Source organism: Enoplosus armatus, chromosome 20 (genome assembly GCF_043641665.1).
Source record: "Enoplosus armatus isolate fEnoArm2 chromosome 20, fEnoArm2.hap1, whole genome shotgun sequence".
Lineage (NCBI taxonomy): Eukaryota > Metazoa > Chordata > Actinopteri > Centrarchiformes > Enoplosidae > Enoplosus > Enoplosus armatus.
In genome coordinates, this window is record NC_092199.1 from 15526272 (window position 1) to 15552754 (window position 26483).

Sequence of the window (26483 nt, forward strand, 5' to 3'; positions counted from 1 at the left end):
GGTAAAAAGATGCCGACAGAGACGTTTCGACGGCGTCAGCTGTGTGAATGTGGGTTTGGTCCGCTGAGACGAGCTGCTGGGTGTCGAGCAGAGATCTGCAGTGCAGGCTGGAAGCAACGCTGCAGGCAGGTGAGCAGCGGGACCGATCATCATGCAACACATGCAGAGAACCCCCCCCGACACCTGTACACACACACATACACACACACACACACACACACACACACTCTATATCTCAACCTGTGCATGCAAATCTGAAGATGCTGCATCTCATATTTCTCATCTCATCGCTTCACTTTTTACACTTGCTGAACTACAAGTAACTTGTGCTTGCATGAATCACAGTGGGCTTTTATTATTTAACCCATATCCAACCCCCGGAAATGAAAACCTTACACTACACTCTTTAACAAGAGGATCAGGAGCAGCCAAGAGGAATTATTCCACAAAAATATCTACATTCTTAAGGTCTAAAACTAGATGAAAGTAGGTACAAAAATACACAACTTCACACGCTGATCGACACACATTGCACTTCAAGCCTCACGTCTGCAGGCTGAACACTGCTTTCAACTGTGTTAAGATCTCTTGGTTTCTAATTTTACCTGCATCAGCTGCTGGGAGATCAACTCTTTCTGTCATGAAGGGACGGCAGCTCTAAATTCATTGCACTGAGACAAACACGATGAGGAGGAGTCCGGTCACACGAGACTCATTACAGAATCACTCCGACAACACACAGGGGGGGGGGGGGGGGCGATCGCACCCAGAGTCTGTTGCCTGTGGTTCAAACTGGGAAGTGTGTGTTTTGGGCCAGTGTGCAGCACAAGATCCTGCAAAGCCAAAAGTGGCCACTATACCAAAATAGCATCACAGCCCAGAGCTTGGTATTGATGTATGTTATACACCAGTGTGTGCTGCCCCTCAGATTTCACAGCTCTGTTTTGTTTTGCTTTGTTTTTCGTAGCACTTGCTTGTGAAATCAGCCAATGTGAAATCAGCCTGCTGAAGTTAGCCAGGCCAGCCTCCAAGACAGTGGGAGCCCAAAAAAAAACAAACAAAAAAACCTCTTGCAGGCAGGACGTGATGTGTGGTTATGGGCTTATGATACTTCACACATGGTGGAATGATCCCGATCAGCTGAGTGCACCTGAAGACGTGTTCCCGCCCTCCCAAACGGACTGAACTGCAGGATCAAACACTCCGGGCTTCGATGCGAGACGCTCACAAACGCGCTTGGCATGAATGAACCTCAGATATAAGTTTTCACTCAAACGGATTAATAACTGAAACTTTGAGAGCAGAAAAGGAACAAACGTCTCAGGAGTCTAAATGAGACGGCTGGATGCACTCCGCCTTTGAGGAGGAACAAGAAGAGGGAGATGAAAAGGCAGAGAGGAAGAGATCTTTTCATCCTTCAGAGCGAGGAGAGCAGAGGAGGCAGAACAGACTGACACTTATTAGCCTGCTGCACTTTGAGTGTGTGTGTGTGTGTGTGTGTGTGTGTGTGTGTGTGTGTGTGTGTGTGTGTGTGTGTTTGGGACAGCGTCAGGTTGTGCGGGTAGTGTGTGTAAAAGTGTACATGTTAGTGTGTGTTTGAATTATGTCCAAGTTAGTGCAATGTGCGTATTACGGGCACCACAGTACCACAGCATCTCATTACACACTTCAAGCTGAGTGCAATTCTATGTCCCATCTTACACGGCATCACTTTTCACAATGCCGTCAGAAGGCGAAGCTATTGCACTCCTGTTACTCCCCCAGAGTCAGCGTGACGGCTGTGACCGAACACTTTGTAGTTCGGCTCATCGCTACAGACGGCCGGTCTGAGGCTCCTGTACTTTGATTTGATTATTTTCATCCGCGAAAACGCCATCTCACAGAGGTAAGTGGATCCAAAGCAGGCACTCGCTCTTTGTGCGAGGATACCACAAGTCCCCAAAAAGTCACTGTCCCTTGATCTGCCCTTTCACCTCTATGTCATTCTGCAAATCAACATCTCCTCGCCAACTCCACTTGGCAAAGCAAATACTTGCTGGAATTTGGCTGTTACCTGTTATACCTATATCTACCGCTACCTACATCAATGGACAGGAATGAGTTTGAGACCAATGCAGCTCTGCCTTCCGTGACGTCTAACTCGCCAAAGCGCAGATTGAGCTCTGTTGCCACTTTGTTCAGGTGATCACGGTACTGCTCAGGGTGAAAAGCATCCTCGTCTTCGATGGCCTGCGACATTTTCTCCAGGTGTCAGCCTCTCGTTCTTTAGAGGTGCGGTCCAAACACAGAGTTTGGCCTCGAATTTATCATTTGGGGCGGGTGTCAGAAACCCCAGTCCAGTAGCCAGGCATCATCTGACAAGTCCTCGTGCTCCTTGTCGACAGTAAAGCCTTTGTCTCAGGCAGCAAGTCGACAAGTCCCTGCAACACTTTGCTGCGACTCAACCACCGGACATCAGCATGCAGAAGTAGGTCTCCCGAAGCTCATCCAATAACACCTTCAACGTCTGGTGGTTGGTGTTGTGGTGTCGCTCCAGATTTCTTCTTTCAGACGGTGCTTGCATTTGGTGGCACAACGTTCATACACACTTGTCTTTCACCAAGGTAAAAATAAATTCCTCTTCCCATTCTGGATGGAAATTGCACGTTTTCGCCTTTCTTTCGTGGGAGCATATTGTATTTGTGTATTTATTTTTCTATTATTTTCGGGAAAGTCTTAAAGGTTGCGATGGGTTGGCGACCACTGGTATAATAATACAATGTGCACATTTATAACGATACTCAACTGCACTTAAAGGAAACTATATTTAGCTGCATAACATGATACGGCTTACCCAGGGTTTGAAATACGGGGGGGCTACAGGGAGTGTCTGAATCTGCCGCCTGAGACTGTGGTGGATTTTCAAACTTTTTAAGTTTGACAAAGAAAGATCGCTCATTTTCACCAAGTACTAACCTGAAAAATAAAGTCTTCCAGGTTGCATCTGAGGGTTATTATTATTTCACAATAAACAAAAAGGTGGTCGCACAACTTTGGGATGTACAACACGTACAAATATGAGCAGTGGTGTGGGTTTTTGTTTTTTTTTACATCTGATTCTGTGTGTTAATTCTGTCTGAATGTCACTGTGTGACTCAGCGTTCAGGACAACGGCACATGCACACAGCATTACTGTGAATGTGTGTGGACTCGTTCCAGGTCCTTCAGACACTGCAATAAGCCAGCTACAGATGGAGCCATTAAAGTCTCTATCAAATCCCATGAGAGACTGAATAACCAGTTAGCATCCAACTACCACAAGTCTTTCACCTCACAATCTCCTGCTCCTTGTGTTTTACATATTCATAGGACCCCACGTTGGCCTTTCCAAGCTGTTTTCTCACTCCTGGCTGATAAGCTGTGGCGACACGGGAAATGTTAAATGCCAAAAAACGTAAAGGAAATGCCGCTGTTAGCATTGGAGAAGAGGGCGAAAAAGCTAACTGGGTTTCAGAGAGACACAGCCTCGGCAGAAGGGAGGAAGCGCGACGAATAAACAGAGGAAAGAAGCAGAAAGTGAGAGGGCTGCCGGGGCGGGTGGAGAAAATCAACAAATATGCTTGTGAGTTTGTGTGAGTAGAAGAGAGAGGGAGAGAGAGAGAGAGAGAGGAAGGAGACAGAAGGACAAACATTATTTGATTCAGTGGAACAAACAGGCGGAGAGAGTTTCTGCATCGTTCATTTTCTGCTCGGTAAAGGGAAGGACCTTTACCGAGCATCCAAAGCATCACCACTCTCACCTGCCAATCAACAGTGGAGGATTTTTTGTTCGCCCAAAAGCCTTTCAGTGTCCCCGCAGCTCAATTAGGCAAACTGGCACTGAGACTCATCAACTTCTAGGCTGGTGCTCTGGAGAGGCTGTGCTGGAAAATGATTGCAGAAGCAGAAACCTTTTTTTTTTTTTTTTTTTCCCAGAAGCCAGTCGGCCATTTTGTAGTGTCATTTGATACGTGTAATTTACCGGAGTACATATGGTAAATATGTCTGGATTTGATGTCTAACATTACAATATCTTATATCACGTTTTGCCTTTTGAAGTCTCTCTTAACAGAATAAATGTACATAGTGGTTTTTAGTTGCTGCAGTTGTTCCTGCTGTACACACTAGTCCCGTAAAACACTGTAAAGGAAATGGAAATGGGAAATGGGGGATAAAATCCACAGTCCTTGTTCCGTGCCAAAGGGATTTTTAAAGTCATCTGAAACTAACAGTCAGTCTGAGTAAGACAAATAATGTGTTACATATATCATGTATTCCTATACATCACTTGTGGGTTTTGTTGCCGGATCACACTCATATCAAGGTGTCCAAGTTTTTGCCTCGTTTAAGCAGGCCGTGTTTATTTGAAATGGCCAGAGTACCACCAACAGCACAGGTGCTATTTCTGACTCTGACTCACACGCCAGAGGAACCGCAGCTCCAGCCAGTTTCTCAAATGTTTATTATTATTTAGAGGCTTGTTTTTCCTCCCGTCCTCAAGCAGGTAGGTCTGGTGGCAGGCATATAATTAAAAAAGTAGAAATGCAATTTTAATGCATCAATATTGTTTTAGCGTCTTTACCAAAGAGAGCCCGGGCCCGTTGCAACCTTTTACTGTGATTGATGCTAATCGTTTTTAGGAGAATACTGAGTGTAAAACTAATTTAATTAAAATTTTAAAAAAGCAGAGGAGTTTGCAGTATACCTTCAAGACCCGAGTTGTGTTATTATTGCAAGAACAACATGTGGTAAATGTAACAGATTACATTAAAAAGGAAATCCAATGATCACTGTAATTCTGCTTCCCTACAGTCTGCTCCATCTCTTCACCCTCCCCAAACGTTTAGCTGACCATCAAATTGATTTTTTACTTTACTGTTGGGGGAATCTTTTGAACAACAAAGCCTTCCCTGCTGTGCGACGGCTTTTAGAGATCTAATGATTTAATGATTTTTCTCTGTGGCCTCTGTGCCCGGGCGTGCAGGTCAATACCAATAAAATCTGTCCGAGTGAGTGTGTGTGCGTGCCGCTGTGCTTGTCTGTGTATATTCATGAGTGTGTGGCATGTGAGGGAGCACAAATCTTCAGCTGAGCAGTGTCTTTAGCAAAACACATGCGCGTGGTGCCAAAGCAGCAGCTGTAAAGCCCTGATATAAGGTTGCAAAGGATTCCAGGGTTTAATGGCATCAGGCTCCTGAAACACTACGACTATATTTACACACATTCACATGCATGCAATAACATATGGAGAATGAATAATGCAACATGGGATATAGCCAGAAAAACACTCTTTTTTTGACAATTTTGACAAGTAAAAGCACTTTTCATCTTGAAATGCAGCTGATCTCTGACAGGGTCACATCGTCACTGTAGCATACGTACATGCAAAGTACACGCGTGAACACGTGAATGCACACACATTCAATGGATGCCGAGATACAGAAACACACACACGCATGAAATAAGGACATTGGTGAGGACATTGTGGTCTTCCATGGTCACTCTCCATTCAAACCAACTAAAGCCCCGTTCAGACATGGGGGTACGTAACATTCTGGCTTCATCTTTCTGTTACAGTGATGACGTCGTGTCATTCAGACAAACGTTCCCTCTGGCTTTATTCAGACACGACGGGACTGTTACAAAGAGGGCCACAATGCTCATGTGATATTTGGCATCGGTGATGGACCCTCAGCCCCTTCTCACAGTGAACCCACAAATACATTTTCTCATCAATTCATCAATCATTTATTAGAATTCCGGTGCCTATTTTATAAAGTTCCTCAGTGCACATTCATAGAATGAAAAGACATTAAAGCGCCTATAATAAATATTTTTATATCAACAATGGATCACATGACTATGTGCCTTTATGTCAATCTGACAGCATTCAATTCATAAATGCTTAGGTCCAACCTAATAAAACATGTTGTCACTATGTAGAAGTGACTTTTATTCATATTTAAGACCTTCATGTTAAATTGGTATCGCATTTACGTAACAAGGTGCATGTCTGGAGGGTGCTTAAGAGGCCAAATGCAAGGTGATTGTTGATTATTTTTGTTTCCTCCTTACTTTTGTCACAATTACTGCAAATGTACTGGTCTTACAAAATACAAATGTTAAGCAAAAGAAAAGGCTGGGCTAATGAAACAGAAAGGCAGAGAGAGACAAAAGAAGATATAGATGGAGGTAAGTAGAAGCAGAAAAGAGCGGCCGATAGAAAGCAGCAGTGGCTGTGGCCATGGTTACAGATGGTATGGAGCGTGAAGAGAGAAGTGAAAGAGCAAAAGCAAAACATGGGAGACAGAATAAGAGAGAGTGAGTGATGGAAAGCAGTGGGCACAGTGTCTCCATCTCTTTATCATCCAAATGCTCTCCAGCCTTCACCCCGAGGCTCTGCTGCTAATGGATTCACTCTATGGGACACATCAGTGTGTGCTGACACAGTGTTCTGCGGGAGCCTTGAACGCACATGTATATGGTGAGAGCTATGTGTGCCACATGCACACATTCATCTGGGTAGGAATACACAAAAGTGACATAAAAGCAGCAAGAAGTATCTGATCTTTTACTTAACTGGCAGTAAAAATAAAAGTTTTAGCAGCAACATATATTAAAGTATGAAAAGTAAAAGTACCCAAGCAAGATACCACTGTGTAAAGTGCTATATTAGCATCCATTATAATCCTATTTTCATATACTGCCTGGTAAACTACAGGAAAAGCTCGACATTTTGCGAAACACACATATTCGCTGTCATGTTGAGAATTGGGTGAGAAGATCGATACCGCTCATGTTTTTATGGTAAATATGAAGCTACCATCAGCAGCATCTTAGCTTAACTTAGCATAAAGATTGCAAACAGTGTAAAAAAAAAAAAAGGTTGATTTTATGTTTTGTTTTTGTAAGGATTACACACAAGATATTTAGTGAGCTTTAGAGGTGCTGTCAGGCAGATTGTGTTACTTCTGACAGAGCTGGGCTGGCTGGTTGCCCCGTTTCCAGTCTTTATGCTAAGCTAAGCTAACTGGCTGCTGGAATTAGCTTCATAGTTACTGTACAGAGTGGTATCAATCGTCTCATCCAACGCTCAGCAAGAAAGCAAATAAGCATATTTCTGTAGCTGTGAAACACATGTAGTCGAGTAAAAAGTATATTTCACTCCCTATTGTAGTGTTGGAGTAGTATAAAAAAGTATAAAAGTAGCATAAAATAGAAATACTCAAGTACATTTCGAGTAACTGCAAAATACAAGTACCGTACTTGAGTGAATTTGTGTGCCCAGCTCCGCTACAATGCACCCATATAAACAAAAGGTTGTGGGTGTGCACATATTATGGCCTGCACAATCTGCACTTCAATTGTTGTAATTAGAATTGATTAACATTAACAAGCCCAAATTGCCTTTGTGTGTGTGTGTGTGTGTGTGTGTGTGTGACTCGCAGGTTGTTCAGTTGTTGTTGTTGTTGTAGTGAACAGGTGTGCTCTCTCACCCCTCTGCAGGGATTACAGTCCGTTCTGTATATTCATCAAACACACACACACACACACACACACACACACACACACACACCTAGCCTCACACTGAGTTTGCATCTGCTCTGGCGCATTAGAGCTGTTTTTATGCTAACAGGCTAACATCCTCATGCATGTCGAAGATATGAATAACACCACAAATCATCAAAGGGACATTGAGGAGAAGTTGAGGCTGCTTGGGCTGATTTGAGTCATTTTGTAACTTCTCATTCGCACGTGCTACAGTTTCCACGCATCTATTTTTAGTCAAATGCGAGTGAAACGCTCGCACTGTGAAGCCTTGGTCGGGATAAGGAAGATTTGTGTTCTGACCCCAAATTAATTTGAAACTTGAAGCAATACACAAACAGAGTGCTTACTGCTTCATAATTTCAAATTAAGCACAAATTAAATCAGCATCATGTCTGATATATTTGCACATGAGTGCTACAGGTAGATAAGCCATCTTTACGTCACCTCTCATGGTTCAAATCCCCAGTTCAACACGAGCTTTCTGATTCCAAATCATCTCCACTTCACCACGTCCCTGTGTTCTTTGATTGATCCGAGAATCACCGGCAGCGTGATTGCAGACGCTCCTGCGGTTCTCAGGAATAGTAACACGCAAAGACCCAGAGTCACTGGATAACAAGGTGGACTATATAGTGCACCCAGGCCAAGAACCCATTCCTAGGATTTGTATACATTTAAAGAGGTCATAGTGCAGTTTTGTGTTCCATCCAAGTCAAACGCTTAGAGAAAGTAAAAAAGAAGCTTCATCTTCTTCCGGCATTGTATGGTGTAAACACATTGGACCATTAAAAAGTGTCACGGTGACTTCTCAGCTCTCACACAGTATTTTATAATTCTACTAGTGTATGATTGTGTTGGTTAAAAAGGGTGCATCACACAATCAGCTAGTACTACTCCTACCTCTTTTCAAGTCCCCAGCCAGCGACTCGTTCAAACAAACAAAACAAACTAACGAATCCTATACAGCAACGAAAGAAAACAGGAACTGCGGCCTTTCTAAATATAACTGAAAATATAATAAGCTTTGCTGTAGATGCGTGATGTGTGAAAATCAACATAGACGAGTTAAAAGCATCCTACAAAATAAGGCTTCTCCCTTTTTATTTCTTTCTTTAGTCCTAGATTATCAACATGCCCTTTCAACTAAAGTTTACTTGGCCCATAAATAAAAAATGTGGTCAAAAACTGTTTGCTGCCGTCCTCGCTCTCACTCCCAGTACCCAAACCCGCCTTTCTGTAGGCCTCACTTCCTATTTAATAGGGGTTCCGTATCCTGTCAGCATCTAGCGGGCGCGACAATACATATCAAACTGAATTGGCTCGAACATCTTGTGTGGCTCCAGAGGAGCTTTGTGAAGTCATGAAAATAACGTTAACACTGTCATCAGGCTTGGGGACTAGACATATATATATATATATATATACACATACACAACAGAAAGCCTGTGTTACAAACTGTCATTGTAAACCAGTGATACTCAACTTGCACCCCGTGGGCCAAATCACACGGGGAATTGTTTGGTTTGTTTATACCATATTAGTAAATATTAATATTTATATATGATATTTGTCCCTTGGCTGTTACTTGGGAAGTTGCATATTAGCCTATCAGCAATCTGTTCAGCACAAAGGAAGAAGTGGTGACACTTTGTTTCAAAACGTTCACGCACACCTGACCTGCTCGTGGCACGTGGGAGAAGTTTGCCGTCATAGCTATCTGGCAGAAAGCCTTTTTCCGACAGAAAGATAGGACTTTCACCCAGAGGACCGCTGTGCGTGTCCTGTGTGAAACCAATGACGATGAAAGATTGCACTTGGTAGAGAACATGTCAAAAGGTTGGTTGTAACGCTGTATGTTCACAAGCCGTGACTGCGTGTGGCTGGTATTGTTTTCACCTTGTGAGTCTGTGTGTGTGTGTGTGTGTGTGTGTGAGATGGACTAACACATGGTTGTTTTCGGTCTTTTCATGTGACATATAAAACATAGTAATATCACCAGCCCTGCCCTTTATATCAACTCAGTAGCAGATCAGGTTATTGGAAATTGGTGTCTACTTCCTCCTCCCCTGTCAGTCCTCTGTTTTTCATCCCCATTAGATCCAAGCTTCAAATACCTGATAGGGTGCTTTAATGCAAACCATTAAAAGCATAATGATGCTAACCTGCAGTTTGGAGAGAAGCTAAGCTGTGTCTGTCCCCCTCTAGGGACTGCTCTCCATCCTCTGTTAATGAAGGCATTTGCACACCTACGCAAACACCTGAGCGCACATGCACATCCAGGTTATACTGGCACCCCACACAGGCATACCCATGAACACACATGAACAAACCCACACACACACACACACACACACAGTCTCCAGATGTAAATGCATCAGGCCTGCCAGATGGCTTTGGAGCCATTTCTCTCCTTGATGTGTAAGACACAAACTTTTATAATGGCCATTCTCTGCTCTTAACTCCGCTCTGCGTTAATCAAAGGAGAGTAATGCACTTACAGGGGATGAGGGGAGGACGAGATGGTTGGAAAATCACAGTTGGAGCTGAGTGCCGAGGAGAGCCATGCTGCGACTACAAAGAGACGGGTCCATTTGGGGGAAAAAAGTGAGCTCTAATCTGCACCCCACATGCTCTTCCGTCTCGTCACCTCCCTTCATTTGTTACCACTGTGGTCATCCTCAGTCAGTGTCCTCATCGTTCGCCATCCCATCCCTGCTGCGAGTACGAGCAAATTATTTTAAGAGCTTTTTGTATTCAGCTGCACATTTTCCAGTGGACAAGAGACTTTCCACAAGCACTATGCTAATTTGTACGATCCAAATTAGATTTCTGCTTTGCTTACACGAATGGAAAGCCTTCAACAATATACAGGGTTTGATGTTACACTCATCTCTCCGCCATCATCTTAGGTAAGCATTCGAGCAAAATCCCAATTTAGAAGAATTACGCTAACCCACAAACTGCGTCAGACAACAGCGACGTGAATCTACAGAACTGTCAAACAGGCAGCACGATTCACCTGCACCTTCATCAAAATGTTACAGGGTCAATAGGTGAGTATTGGTTATTCCACCAACTAGCATCAAGTAGCATAGAATTTGTTCCTCCAGAGAGTTCAACAGTGATTTCAAGCATCCAAGAATCATTACATCAGTCGATTCAGACAGCCAGCCAATCTATTCTGAAATTAGCATGTAATCTAACTCCTGAACTTTGTTAATGTACAAAATAGCCGCTCCATTCAATTTGATCTCGTGTCTGGGGTCGGGTGACAGTGGCAGCAGGCTAAGCTAGGTAGTCCAATCAGCACTCGCGCCAGCAACGTCTTCTAGCTCCTCCTGGGGGATCCCGGGCCGTTCCCAAACCAGATGAGATATATTATCCCTCCAGCGTGTTCTAGGTCTACCAGGGAGTCTCCTACTGTACCAGTTGGACGTGACCACAAAACCTCCAAAGGAAGGCGACCAGTACTATAATACTGTAATAATAATATCCTTATCAGATGCCCAAACAACCTAAACTGGCCCCTTTCAACACTTAGGAGCAGCGTCTCTACTCTGGATATCTGAGTTCCTTGCCTTACCTCTACGGGTGAGCCCAACCACCAGCAAACTCATTTCGGCAGCTTGTATCCACAATCTCACTCTTGCAGTCACTACCCAAAACTCATGACCACAGGTGAGGGTTGGAATGTAGATCAACGGCTAAATTGACCTCAATGGTCCGGTACAAAGACTGACAGTATTGACAGTATACAGATTGACACAAGACAAAAACAAAGAGCAGTGAGTTATATCAAAGAAGTGACAAGTGTGGATGTTCTTACCCGGATGTTGTCGAAGGATGCTTTGCTAGTGACGTCATAGAGAAGGAGGAGAGCTGGAGAGAAAAGAAAAAAAACAGACACATTTGAAATTTTCCCGTACTTGACTACTGACCGTTCTAACAAACCACGCACCGAAATCTCATTTAGAGTCATTTGGTCACTAAAGAAAGAGATAATCAACCGATAATGGTGTTCATTGGGAATGTGCCGGTGACTATCAATCCACTGTTTGTATCATCAAATCACAAACATGTATTCCCGTATAGCCACTGTAGCCCGTCATTAATGTGGTGGTGCAAATCTCGCTGCTGCAGTGGTTGTGTCAGTGCAGCCAGTAACTAGCTACATCAACACTGATTATGACCAGTGTTAGTGCCACGCTGACATTAAACCTCTGGATTCCCGTTTGCTTCCGAATCGCAGATCCGAGGGTCCAGAAAGAGGCAGACGACTGTGGGAATCACATAAGGCTTGACAAAGAGTGAGAAGAACACGAGGAAAGACGGACAAAATGGGAAACGTGTGCAGCACGAAGTGAACATGGTTCAAGGTTGTGGTGAATCATGGCATGACATGATGTAACGAGGGAAGCAGTGGCACAGAGCTCCCTGCATGATAGGTCAGCCAACCAAACTTGCTGAATGTTTCCAGCCCTGTCCCCTGCTCCTGTGCATACAACACCTTCTGATAGAGGATATGTGATTCTCCTTATATTTTCATTTCAATTATCTTTTGAATAAGCATACTCCAGCCACACAGTTTTGGTTTTCTTTTTTATCTAAAATGCTCTGTAATTCTGTCTTTCATCTCTGTCCTTGTTTGTCATAAACAGCAAACCTGTGAATCCATTTCCTCCCAGTCTCCTTGTAATTTCATGAACAGCTTTTGATCTAGAGTTATTCATAAGTGATGATTCAGTTGTCGCAATCTCAGGGAGAGCTGTCTTACTTCCCGCTTAAAACATCAAGGTAGCCTGCACAATAAAGATGACTAATATTAAATATGATGCTGTAATTGTGTTTTATATAACACTGTAGAGTTTCTACTTTTAATTAAATTTGCAAGGTTAGACCATGGGCGAAAAATGACTTTTTGATTTGTCACTTGTTTGAAGTGTCAAGACAGATTTTGCATTGCACTCCTATAACAATGTCGGACTCACGATGGACAGTTCAAGTCCAAGGATCAAAATCAATGCCGCAGAACCAGAAATATCATCTTTTTTTTTTTTCTATTCCACACGTTCTTCTTCCTTGTAGAAAACCTACAATGCAGCTCAACCGTCGGACGGAGGTTTGGCTGTTTTATGCTATTGGCAGCTAACGTGGCCTCCAGCTGCTAGCCTCAAGCAGAGGTGAGGATATGGCTACGGAGGTCCGGTAAGCTCACTTCTTTCTAAGTGGCTATAGCTCCAGAACAGCTACTGAATGGACCTCGTGGTGAAGTTGATTTGTCAACTGCTGTTTCCAATGTCAGGAATGAGTCTTCATTCTTAACTTTCAAGCAAACATGGACGAGAAGACGTTTTGTCATTTTGATTAGTGGACCCAAGAATTTCTGAGTTCTTAACATCATGTTTCCCATGATTGTGGAGCATTGTGTATTCTAATGCAGATTCAGAGTCACAGGTACTTTACTGATGAACAAACATTTTAATGACAAAGTCAGATGATTGACTAGCCTTGAGGAAGGTGTGCCCTGTCTGATTATTTTCAGTGACAACAAAATCGTTTCTGGCTTAGAGCTGGGCCACTCCATCGTAGCACAATTAGGTGTATGTAAATTTGTGACATAAGTATAATGCAAGTCATGTCCTGTAGTTTGACCTTTGAAAAAACAGGTCAGACTTCCTAAGGCGCTTTTGTGCAGCCGTCTATCCAACCATGTCTTGCTTTAGAATTCATGTGGTAGTGATTGGTGTCATAATTTGTTCAACAAGAGCTTTGGGATCTTACACAAGTGAATTGCATGAAGAGAAACTTCTGTAATGTCTTCCACTGTTAGCTGAGCAAAGTGCTGAGGTCTGCCATTTACCACAGCATTAGTATTACACCTGATAACATAACCGCGCAAGTGAATTCTAATTACCTCCAAATGCACCATGCTGCCATGCAGGATAATATCACCTCAGGTAGTTTTTTTTTTTTTTTAGCAGAAAGTGGAGGGTGTGAATTATAAAGCTTTGTCAGACAGAAAAAGTCATTACACCTACGAGGGCCATTGTAGCTCATTTTCTCAGCCGAATCAACCTTCACTTGGAAGAATTAGCCGAAGCTAATAACCTCCACAGCACCTCTCCTCCTCCTACTACATGTAATCCCTCCAGCCATCTTCTCCTTTACTTACATCTCACTCCATCCTCATTCCTACACTTTATCTAACCCCTACGTATGCCTCCCCTTCCATTTCTTATTGCATTTTCACCAATCTATTTTGGATTAAGTCCTCTATTTGTTTATTCCTGCCAGACAAGTCCGTGAAGGGTGTTTAATGAGTTGTAATCACCGTGAGCGGGGTCCGGCTCCGCCAAACTGAGAAAACACCGAGCGGAGGAGAGGAAAGAGGGAGGTGTAAAGAAAAAGAGGGAGAGAGAGCGATGATCTGCCCCGCGAGTTAATTTCCTCCTCCTGTGTTTATCAGCCACCAGAAGAACAGAGTAAACCACAAGGAGTTGCTTTCCTTCACCCTCCCCTAATCCAATTACATCTTGCCAAGAGCACAAGACAGACGAAGCTAGAGAACTTTCTCACAGCAGCAGGGACGCAGAGAGTTACATTGTGGTTGCAAAACAGTATACACAAGACAGAATTAACAACTCTGAAAGATGGAGGGAGTCAAGCTAAAGGGCAGAGGAAGAGACAGAGAAATAAAGGCGTGGGTAATAGTGAGAGAAGAAGGGCAGGAGATACAGACAGGCAGAGACAAAAAGGTGGGCAAGATTAACCAGGGAAAGGCAGATAGACTACTGATGGAAAGACCTCTAACCTCATCAAGAAACGGGGAGACAAGAGGACAGACCGTGATGAGAAGACACATGTGCTAATGAGAGAGGCTGACTTAGAATATAAAGTGCATTCCTGTAGCTTTTCAATAATGGCTGTCTTCAGAAGTAGTGTGAAAATGCACACTGGGTTGACGAGGTGATTAATCTGTCACGCAGGCTCGAAAGAAATGATGTAAAAACATGATAAAATATTATAATTTATTTGTGTTTTTTTTTGAAGAAGATGCAAAATGTTTCACGTCACCATCTGCTGACCAAAAGCAGCACCGCAAAACATTTAGGGTAGAGTAGGGTAGGGCAGAATTGATGAAACTGTCCTCGCAATAAAAACAACAGCAGTGGTCTTAAACAAGATGTGTTAACGTTTTCTGACAAGCAAGCTTTGTGGTTGTGCCAATAACTGTTCTGTGATGAGCAAAGGCGCAAAACGTCTTAAGGCCAGGGTGTTCTTGAAATTAACTTCATACAAAGTATGGTCCAACCACGTTTAAAAGACAGAAGTGAACCATGTACTTCACCTAACCATAACCAAAGCTGTTTTTTTTAACTATGTCCAAGAACCTTACCTAAACTTAGGCCATGCTATTGGCATGGCTCTAGGCATTGTTGGTCGGTCAATCGGTCCACCACTTTGATCCCGACTGAAATATCTCAACAACTATTGGATGGATTGCCGTGACATTATGTACAATTATTAATGGTTTCCCCGACGATGTATCGTCATGACTTTGGCTAGCGCCACCAGGGTGTTGACATTTGGGGTTTTTAATGAAGTAAGTCAACAACTATTGGATGCATTTCCATACAATTTGGTGCACACATTTTTGCCTCCCCTTTAGGATGAGTTGTAATCATGTTGATGAGCCCATGACTTTTCATCTAGCACCATAATCAGGTCAAAACGTTAATGTGTCCATTACTTTAGTATTTGACCAAATACCTCCAAAACTAATTACCATCATCTCCAGCTGTACTTTCTGTTTACTGCTAATTATCATACGATAGCATGCTACCACGATAAACTAATGATGGTGAACACGGTTAACATTAAACCTGCTAGACATCATCTAAACATCATAGTCTTTGTGAGCATACTAGCATTCTGAGGTTAGCATTTTAGCTTAAAGCAAATGCTTTGGTCATGGAGTCTTGTTTGTCAATGACGCAAACTTTAACCACAACCAAGCAGTTTCTCTAACCCCAACTGTGATCTTCCCCTAACCTTAACCAAGCAGTTTTATTTGCCAAAACGTATCCCAGGTGCAGAATGTTTAGTTTTAACAGAGTATTTTGTCCTTTAGATATGAGGACTCCTTCCGCGATTTTCGGAGTATGATTTTTGCTGGACATGCAGTATTTTCGATTAACAGGAAATGTATTACATTTATATTCATTATTATTCTTTGCTCCATACTCTTGGAGACAGAACAATAAAACTTTCACCTCCCTGCATGACCCAGATGCAACCTGCCAACTCACCAACATTACGCACAATATTAACTATTTGACTTTGGGAGCCACTTGACTATCAAAGTTGCTGCAGGAAACCTTGAGCAGGAAGGCAAGGAGTTTGATGGAGTGAAGTGATCCATAGAAAGCGCTGCCATCCATCATCTCTTAGATGATAATCTGCGTCAATAATCACGGGCTGACCTTGGCTGCTCTCCTTCCCTTAAAATATAAGTCACAAGCGATGCACGCAGACATTATGCATACAAATGTGAACAGACATCGGCCTGCAAGACACTGTAGGGTTTTTTACGATTGTTGACTTTTACATGTTTGGCAAAGCAGAGATCCTGAAATCATATCGCCCATAGCGACTTAACTACAACACACAGCATCAACCAGTTTTCACCTTTATTTGATGACAGCACAGAGAGACAGGACGCACAGGGAGAGATGGCGCGCGACAAAGTTTCCGTGACGGAATGTAACCGGGAATGTTGCCGTTTTAGGGCAAAACCGCTCAACACCGGGACGCCCAAGCATCTTTCAAAAAGGAGCACTACACAGGCAAAAAAGATGACATAAAAACTTCCACAAAATCTGGCTAGTTATATATATATATTTCCATTTTATGTGCTGCCTTATACTTCTACTTCACTACATTCCCGGGGGGAAAATATATTATTTACTCTATTTCATTTATTTGACTGCTGTAGTTACTACTTTGCACATTCATATTTTACATGCAAAACAACAGTCATAATTTAAACTACCCAACCATGAACAACAATAAAATGCTGCCGACACATTAACTCATCACTCGGTAATAACAATTCCAGTATTTGTGCTACGCTATGCTAATCACCTGCTGGCTCTAGCTTCATATTTAGTGTGCAGTAGCATCAATCTTCTGATGTAACGCTCGTAAAGAGAGCAAAAAAAGCTAATTTCCCAAACTGTCCATCTATTCCTTTAAGTACATTTAGCTGACAATTGTTTATGCTTCAGTAAAATATTTAATGCAGTACTTTTACTTGTTAGTGTTTCTACTCAAGTAAAGCCTCTGAGTGCCACTTGTTCTTCTGCCACTTGTTACATATGAGAAGTTCCCTATTGTGGCAAAAATCAAGTTGAGGTTTCAGAAGTGACCATTACAGACTGCTTTACAATGAGCCACAACATTTCCGTCAATTTGCAAATGGCAGCTAAGTACTAACAGACACTCTTCTGCTCCATTTCTGTCTTGAAAATTAAAAGCGCACCTATGGTTACTCCACAATACATCTGCTAATAAGTGAAAAGCACGCGTATGTGTGTGTGTGTGATGTCTGACTGATGAGTTTCACTTTATTCCTTCAGGCAAGTTGCTGCCCTGGCGCCGATGTTACTGTACGACAAAATGAGAGCGAGCGTCTGCAATCGCCACCAGCTTCCCCTTCTTCCATCACCTTCATTCTTCCTGTGACAGTTCCAGCAGCCGTTGTCGTTTCTCCCCCTTCCCCCCCGGCTGAGCGCGGCCAACGGGGCTCCGTTCTACAACATCCATTGTAGAAAGTGTATCAATCACAAGGACAAGCGATTACTAAATTCCGCGGGCGTTGTGACAGCTAAATTCAGTCATATTTGAAACCGGCCTTTTCAGATAAATGTTGAAGACAAATGAACGGATAGATCATGTGGAATATTATGGCTGGATTAATATTTGAAGACGACAAAGTGAGTCAAGATATTATACCGTATAGACAATAAGTTCAATGGAGAGTGTAAGCAGGCAGAGACATTTGCGCGCGCGCACACACACACACACACACACACACACACACACACACACTCTTCCTCTCTACTCACTTCTTACAGATTCCCAAGAATAAAGCCTCAATCATGCCTTTGACTGTGACCTTGCACATCCAAATTAATATGCAGGAAGCTAGTAAGGTGTGTGTGTCTATGCATGTGTGTCTGTGTGTGTGTTTGATGATGGATCGCACAGCTCAAGGCTCTCCCTGTAGCAATACCCCCCCCACGTTTTGTTTCCAACTGTCATTCCCCTCTTCTCCATCCATTTCCCTCCTTCCCTTTCTTTTTCTCTACATCTCCACCTCACTCTTTCATGCTTTCTCCACTCAACTCTTGATCACTGTTCCCTCTGTCCACCCTCCTGTCCAAGACTGGATGTGTTTCGCCCCCCACAAGCTGCCGCTGATTGAGGCCCACAGTCGCTCATTAGTGATGAAAGTAACTGACCCAAGAAGAGCGGAATAGAGGGAATAAAAGATGATGCAGGCATGATGGGATGAGGCAGAGCAGAGCGGTGACATGAGGTAATAGATGTAGCCTCTTCGGGTCCGACACTTGTCATTTGTCACTACTGTTATAGCTCATTTCAGTCATGTTGGTGGCACAGAGTCAAGAACAGGTCAAGCTAAAAGACAAAATGTTACTTCATTATTAGTCGTTATATAGCAGTAAAACACAGACTGACTTTATTGTAGAGCACTGTCTTTTGTCACTGACTAAGTCTGACACAGTACAACGTGATCCCCATTGTTTAGCCTATATTTGTCTGCTTTTTGACAAATTTGCACCATTAAAAGTAACCCGAATTAACTACCACCCACGGATGTAAGGTCAACTATCACTTGACTGAAGAACATTTCAAAAATGTAAAAGTTCTGAAGTTATAAGGAGTTTTCTATGACTTCTAAGCGGGTTTACGGACTTCTATTCGCAACGGACATCAGAGACAATGATATCCTTGATAAAGTGTGAGTCATAATGAATCTAAAAATAAGTGTATCATGTCTGTGTGTTCAGATTTGACTTTGAGAAGCAGTGTGATTTTTGAGCGTGAGGGCAATCGGGCGCTACAGGTTTTAAAGTGCCTTAAATGCCTCCATGAGCTGTGTGTGAGCTGCTCCAACTGCTGCCTGCGTTGGCGATCATCGCGCCACAAAACTACAAAAACTAACTGCACCTGTCCCTTTCACCTCACATCTCTCCTCCACGCCTCCACCCTGCGACCCCCCTGAGGATGCGCAAATTGAATATTTTGTTGAATATTTAAACACTGGCATCACTAATATAGCTGAACATATTACACTTCATTTGAGGTTTCCTCTCTGTTAAAATGATGAGCAGTTCGAATTTTACTGTCCAGTAGAGCACAAGATTCCCATTTAGTTTAGAGTATAGACAGAAAACCCAAGGAACATGTCAATTTTTTTAAAAAAGACAATGAAAGTAACCTTGAGCATATCCATTGAGTTACAGATGCTATTGGAACAGAAGCTAGGAGAGGAAGTGGCACTTTGACCCTCTATATCCTTTTTTATGAGAAATATAGTCTTAAATTTGAGAAACAATTCCATACTGTCTCATTTACCACACACACCTCTACAGCTTTGATGAAAGAAAAACTGGTGCGGCATCAAAGCCGTAACTCCCTCCTCCCTCCATTGGTAACAAAGAGAAGGCGATGAAGGCCATTACCGGCAAATGAAGCAGCCAAAGCACCTCGTTTCTGAACAATACAACCCCAACAACCCTTTTAATCATAAACCACCATTTGGAGCAGTCATCTGTAAGGCAGCCATTACCTGTGCCATGAAATGCATTAACTCTGTCATTCTGTTACTTTGGATTCATCATGTTGGCTCTTTTTTTCTGCGACAAGGTAATGGGAAAGGACATCGGAGGGGTTCCATTTCAAGCTGTAACATAGATTTCACATTTGCAAATGGTGAACATTTCAGAGTGACTGATCGCACAGTGTTAATGGTAGTGACGGCATAGTGATACCTTAAGAATACAATAATTTCACAACCACATTCAGTTACGACACGCCTGCAGATCATTTGTCGTGAAGGATAAGTCCATAAAGGGGCTGGAATAAAACCACTCTCTCTCTTCCATCACCTGAGCACTCTTGGCAACCTTGAGCTCCATTCTTCTCTAATTCCTTGGCACTCGTTATAATGCCCCGCCTTCTATCGAGGCATAATAATGCCACATTATTACAGGGCGAGCTTCTATTGACAGCTCTGCAATGATTTTGCTCCACCCTTTTATTCACCCTGCTCTCTTTGCCTACATTAGTTGACTTGTGCTTCTGGCCTTTTGTTCAGTAGCATACAAAGTAGCATCGTAATGCTTCTGGCCTCAGCCAACCTGGACGGATGAAGGCTAGTTCTTTATTTATTTGAACCGGTCTGACTGCTTTGTTTCTCTTGTTTCCTTTCTTGATTTCATAAATTAAGTTTACCTTCACTAATGTTTCTCCATCTTTAACCCTCTCTCACTCATGCTTACATCAGGTTTCTATTTCTCTCAATGACCCCCCTCTTCCGTCACTATCCCGCCCTTTTCTGTCTACCCCCCTCTTGTTACTTGTCTCTCCCATTAAGTCTGCTTTTCCTCTTTTTTAAACAACCCGTGGTTTCGCTCCATGCGGTGGAAATGACAAACTGTCAGCTCCACTGGGGGAAAGGAAAAAATAAGAAAGAGTCTGCTGCTGGTTTCTGGACCCAGCTGGACCTCAGTGGCGCCCTGTACACCAGATGGGCCTGGCAGATTGCACTGGGCTCACGGCAACCGCCAGCTCATTTGCACCGATTGTCTGGATCTTCTTGCTCTCTCATTAAGGGCTTAATGACAGCCGAGATTGGGGCCGAAGCTAAGTGAAACGAACATCAATAGCTGTCTATGAGCAGGCATCACTTTGAGACATGCTGTCATTGGACAAGGCAGCAACTGCATTTCAACGCTAAATGCTGCAGTGTTTTTAACCAAGCTAGCCGCGTGGCTCTAGGGACGGCAATGCCAGTCTGTCTGACTGCCATAACATCTGGTACTGAAGGTCCAAACTTTTCCTCTGGCACCGTAATGAGGTTGACATTTGTAGTTTTGAGTAAAATACCTCGACACGATTGGAAAGATTGCCATGAAAAAGCATTCACATTCCCCGCAGTATACTTGTAATGACTTCATGACTTCAATAATTAACTTTACGTTATCATCAGGTCAAACGTTTTCATTTGTGCAATGCAAATACCTGCCAAACGAATGACATTCCCATCGGCCCCAGCTGTACTTTGTATTAGATGCAAATTGGCGAATGTGAGCATGCTAACACACTAAATTTCGATGGTGAAGGTGGTAAACATTTCACCTGCTAAACATGTTAAGCATTGACGTTGTGAGCCTGTTAGCATGCTTAAGTTAGCTTTTAACTCAAAGCCTCACAGAGCCGCGAGCGTGGCTGTAGACTCTTGTTGAAACTGCGGTGCCCAGCGGCAAAAGGAAAAGCTTACTAAAGAAAAGCTGTGGTTTACAACGTGGGTCTTATACTCATAGTTTTAGCAGTCAGACAATCAGGTTGTTAAACGAGACAATAGTTAAACCAGATCATCGTCAGCACGTTTTTGGAGGTAAAACTGAAACTGGCCACACCCAAAATGTTGGTATGAATCCCTCATTGAACAGGAAAACTGTGTGCATAACTATGCTGAGTATCTTCAAAAGGTCAAAGATGAATCATAAAAGTCCGGTCCATAAGCTTTGATGCATATTTACAACAAACAGCTTGGGCAGTAACTTCAGCATTTGTCAGAAGAATGACTTCTCCTGCTTGCCCCCATCTGTCACTGCATTCCCACATCTGAGCAATTAACAGGTTGAGTGCAATGGTAATATCACTAATAGGAATGATAGACAAAACTACAAAGGCCAAGATTGTATGAAACTGGAATTTCAGTTGCAAAATTGATTTCTTTTTATTTCGTCTCCATCTTTGCTGCCAACCTTTCAGTGCTGTGGTGTTTTTTCCTACTCACTCTCTGCATCAGATGCCAGGTATGAATTACTAAATACGGAGTGATGCTGAGTATATATAAGCCTCCAACAGAGAGAAACAGCCCACAAAGCGGACATTTATTCATAAAAATAAAAAAATAAAAAAAGACAATGGATTGTGACTCACTTGTTGTACAATCATCTATTTTAGCTGGAGCAGTGACATAACCTGCAGTCTGGAGACGTCCCTGTTGCTCTGAAACGATGCTGGCAGGCCGTTCCCGTGACATTCTCATTGAGACTTTTCAGTTTAGCACCTTATGTGCTTAAATCTTTTTCCCAACTAATAGCAGATGGCGGTGGAGCTGTTCGGCGGCATAAAAACTTTGGCTTTAGTGAGGAGCTCCAAAGAAATATCTGTAACTGAGAGAGCAGAGCATATGTGCTTGGCTAATGTTTCATGTGGAGATGAAAAAGAAACTCTAGAAAGCAAAATGTAAATCTACATAATTAGTGATTCTCAGGCAATCAACGCAACATGTCACACGTTTTTTTATTTTATGTGGATTTACAGATCATTTATAGATAATAACTACGGACTTTATCCTCCATACAAGTTCTTAAATGATGAACTTTTGGCAGTGTTTTTCTCCAAAATGGATGTGCCATGCTTTGAAATATAGATCCAATGTCGAGGCACGGTAATTGTTTGGTCTTTTTTTAGACATTGGACTTGCCCACTTCTACCTGTCGATGCTCAGAGAGCGTCGGATCTTTACTCTTCAAAGTCAGAGTCACGGGAGAAAAAAAAAAAAAAGAAAAAAGTCCATTAGTTCACAGGAATTGACAGCTTTCGTGACAGCTGCATTTCGGGCAGCTTCCTCTCCCCCTGGCCCTGCCCGTCAGGCTGAATGAGCTTTACAGTAACGGACGGACAACTCGGAGGAGGTGGCTCGAGGCTCCCTGGGTGCCTTGTTAAAGATCAGCGAGGGTAAACTGTGGCACGGACAGATCACAGCAACGTGAACACACATGCTATTCCATTTACACACTTACACAAACCTGTACACACATGCAGTCACACACTCATACATAAAGATACAACAGGAGCACATACAAATTCACAACAACCACCCATTACCATGCTACTTTGTATGCTACTGAACAGATTTGTGTCTGTACAGCAGTGTGTGTGTGTGTGTGTGTGTGTGTGTGTGTGTGTTCCACAACACCTGCTCATTCAGGTTAGCCTGAGGCACACAGCTATCTGTACTCAGCAGGGTTGTTAGAGATATAACTGCTACACACACACACACACGCACGGACACACACATGGGAATAGCTCATAGCTGTCCCACCCCCCACTGTGTGAGAGGCAGGCTCATTTTCCCACCCAGTGGTTCGCCTCTCGCTTAAGGGAACCTGCACATCACATCAGAGCCTCCGGCAAATAGCTACACACACACACACACACACACACACACACACACACACACACACACACACACACACACACACACACACACACACACACACACACACACACACCAGTCTATCAAATCAGCTGTAACTTGAGTGTTTTCTTTGCTATCCCAACAGGAAAGAGGGAGCAACAGGGAGACTGCCGACGTCAATCACACATTTGAAGAAAACAAAAGGCAATGAGACGTCAGTCAGAACAGTTTGGCTGCTTCAGGAAAAGATAAAAGGAAGGGGGGGGGGGGGGTGTCAGTCACAATCAAACAGGCTCACGCCGTCAGACACAGAGGAAACCTACCGTTAGCATCGCGGTAGTAAGCATGTGTGACACTCCGGAAACGCTCCTGTCCGGCAGTGTCCCAAATCTAAAGAAAAAAGAAAAGGAACAACAAGAGGACATCTTCGTCATTATCACCACCATCAATAACCATAATATCGAGATTATATCTCCCTTCCCCTTTTGGCCATTCTGTGTTACAGTTTTCAAGAAGTGGAAAAAGTGCGTAGTACGTGCCTGCTAGATCCATTAAACTCATTCCCGGGATATCACCGGAAATATCACATTTGACAGATAAGACTGATGGATGAACACGGATCCATTAAAGCAGAGAAATATGAGGGGAGGGAGAACGTGAGTGTTGTGTAATTGAGGTGGAAAGCTCATCAGACAGTATCTAATGCTGTTTTTGAATGACGAGGACGCGTCGGCATATCTGTTATGTCTCTCGCTGATGACTTCCAGGCTTGATAATCTGATGGAAAGTCTGCTATTCCCTCTCGTGTCTTCAGTCAGGCAGAGCAGCGGGCTAATTGACTGATAGAGATTAACTAAGGCCTCATTAAGTCATCGTTTGGGCTTCTTCGCCCTCCCACAGCAGGCAATGAAGATGTATGGGAGTTATTTACGCCATGGGGAAACAGTTGCTGGTGATTAAAAAGAGCGCACACATAACCTCACTTTGATGAGAATGAAAGTAGACACTCACTTAAATGAAGACCAACACATTCATAGAGACACACTGGTGTTCTTACCTGCAGTTTGACCTTCACGGCATCAATGCTCATTACTTTATTCTGAAAGACAAAAGAGAAGCGAAATTAAAACACAATTGCAAATCTGCAGCCAGAAAAAGCAAAAAAAACGAAAACTAAAAACAGATACATGAACACAGATGCATCCAGCGCAGATTAAATGATGCTTTCAATGGCTGCCAAAGGGGAATGCTCTTTTCTAAATGGAATAAGAGCAGGTCCAGTGGCATATAGTTGCATTATGGTTGGCTCTTTGTGACCACAGTCGGCTTGGCCTCTGCTGCAAGGCTCTCTTTTATCACTGTGATGTTGTCAGCACACTGTACTATCTATCGTTCTATGAAAATACACACACACACACACACACACACGTTTTGTTATGATGAAGACCTTTGTTTCAGTGAGTTGCATCATTTACCAACACCGTGGCTGCCAAGCAGTTTAGCATAGTGCTCACACACAAACACACACACAATAGCTTTCTAATACCTCTGCGATGTCTTTTCACGAGGAAAATAATTGGTTGCAGGGATCTTTTCAAAATGACACCCAGTTAATGGTCACCGGTTGCAACCAGCGCTCCTGCATTGTCTTCCAACTACTCTAATAGAAAGAGAGCAGATCTAACTTTGCCATCTATCATTACAGGGGATGTGATAAAATCGGCAAACATGATGGATGAGCGCACAGCAGCAGAAATACCAGCAGCCCTGTCTTATGTGTTTCAGAGAGATACAGGCAAAGATGCATCAAGGACGCAGGTGTCTAACTGGCACAAGCGCAAAACCTGCGTTTCTCTGCATTTAAGACGTGTCTTGTTATCATATTGTGAAATGTTTGAAATCACATACACATAACTGTCCATTAAATGCTTCTTGGGATGCTACTGCTGTGTCTGTGCCTTGATGATGATCCCCAGACACTTAAAATAGGATGGTAGAATTTCTGCATGCAAATGCTAAGGGTGCATACCCTCCAGTGCTCCTTGGTTGATGAAACCACAGGGTTTGCTATTCAGTGACATGCTTTAAAAGTCTCTGTGGGGCGACAGATGAAGACCTCAGAGAGCTCTCCGACTGGATAAGCAGAGTCAGTTGTTTTTTGTTGCAGAAATAACAGTTAGTCTGGATAGTTTTGGTTTCACATTGAAACGATGCGAGGACACTAAAGAAATATACATGAAATACCAGAATTCCTGTAATTGGTCCGAAAGTCCAAACCATCCATCTCCATCGACACCACCTCATTGGACCAAGGTTCAGCTGTACAACTAGAGACATTTTAAAATCTGCACATACAGTACATGTTATCCACACTCAATTCAAAACTATATGGGTTATTAGAGGGCATGTTTAGCATATTTCTGCATGTACTGTATGTCCCCCCGTAGACCCAGAAATGATGGTTAAATGGTTTTGTATTTTCTCTCAGGGTCCTGTAGAGCGTCAAGATGTTGACCAAGAGTCCAGTTTCTGTTGGATGTTTAAGGGCCAAGATGTGAGCAGGAGATGAAAACGGCAACCAAGCCGTTTTCTTTCAGCCAAGTTGAGGGAAAAAGGTACAACAAGAAAGATAATAATATGACAGGAAAAAAAATAGCAGTTCACTCTGACCAAAATTGACGGTTAGTCAGGCAACTGCATCAGAATCCCACATGAAGACCTAAAGGACTGATCATTTGGGTTTCAAGAAAAACAGGAAAGGAGCCGGCAGAGGAGAACGCCTGATCTGTTGCCCCAGTCTCAACAGCAGAGAAATTGAAGTTGTGATTGCTTTTCACCTGCAGATGAAAAAGCCTTTTTCATCGAGGCAGCATCTCCAGACTCTCAAACACATCTAACCACAGTGGGCAGGTTGGCAGGTCAGACGACGGGACGACCTCCCCAATGATGACAGAAAGCTGCTGAATATACAGTAGGAAGGAGCAGTCTTATATGTTAAAAAGTCACGTCAACATACACACATGTCACACACAAAACTGCATTCATTCCTCTGAACTAGTTTGAAGAAGTGGATTGGCGTATGAAACTGAGCAACAAATCACAAGCAGGAGCAACCCCTGCAGGCAGCCAGCTCTACAAGTGGCTCAGCACAGTGTGCATGTGAAAATAAGCAAATCACAAGAGCAAATAAAGCCTTTGTTTGGTCACTCTGCTTAATGCTGCATCACCTGCGCCAAAAGTAGTTCCTTTGGGTTTACATCCTGTCGCCTGCTTTGCAGTTAAACTGTAGATCCGGAGGCTGCGTTGGTGGGTTTGAAGCCTTGAGCAACTGGCCCATTTTACGACAACATACTTCCCCTAATTCTTTATGCATTTCATCCATATTGCATGG

The 26483-nt window shown here is 43.1% G+C and overlaps 1 protein-coding gene across 1 annotated transcript in view; it reads right to left on the reverse strand.

The window, feature by feature from the left end:
• LOC139303428 (ras-related protein Rab-26) overlaps positions 1 to 26483 on the reverse strand; it is a 66893-nt gene that overhangs the window by 13858 nt on the left and 26552 nt on the right. The window contains exons 3-5 of the mRNA XM_070927247.1: positions 24150 to 24191; positions 23416 to 23482; positions 11396 to 11448 (exon numbers count right to left, since the gene is read on the reverse strand). Coding sequence (XP_070783348.1) covers positions 11396 to 11448; positions 23416 to 23482; positions 24150 to 24191 — 162 coding nt within the window. The remainder of the gene's footprint in view (positions 1 to 11395; positions 11449 to 23415; positions 23483 to 24149; positions 24192 to 26483) is intronic.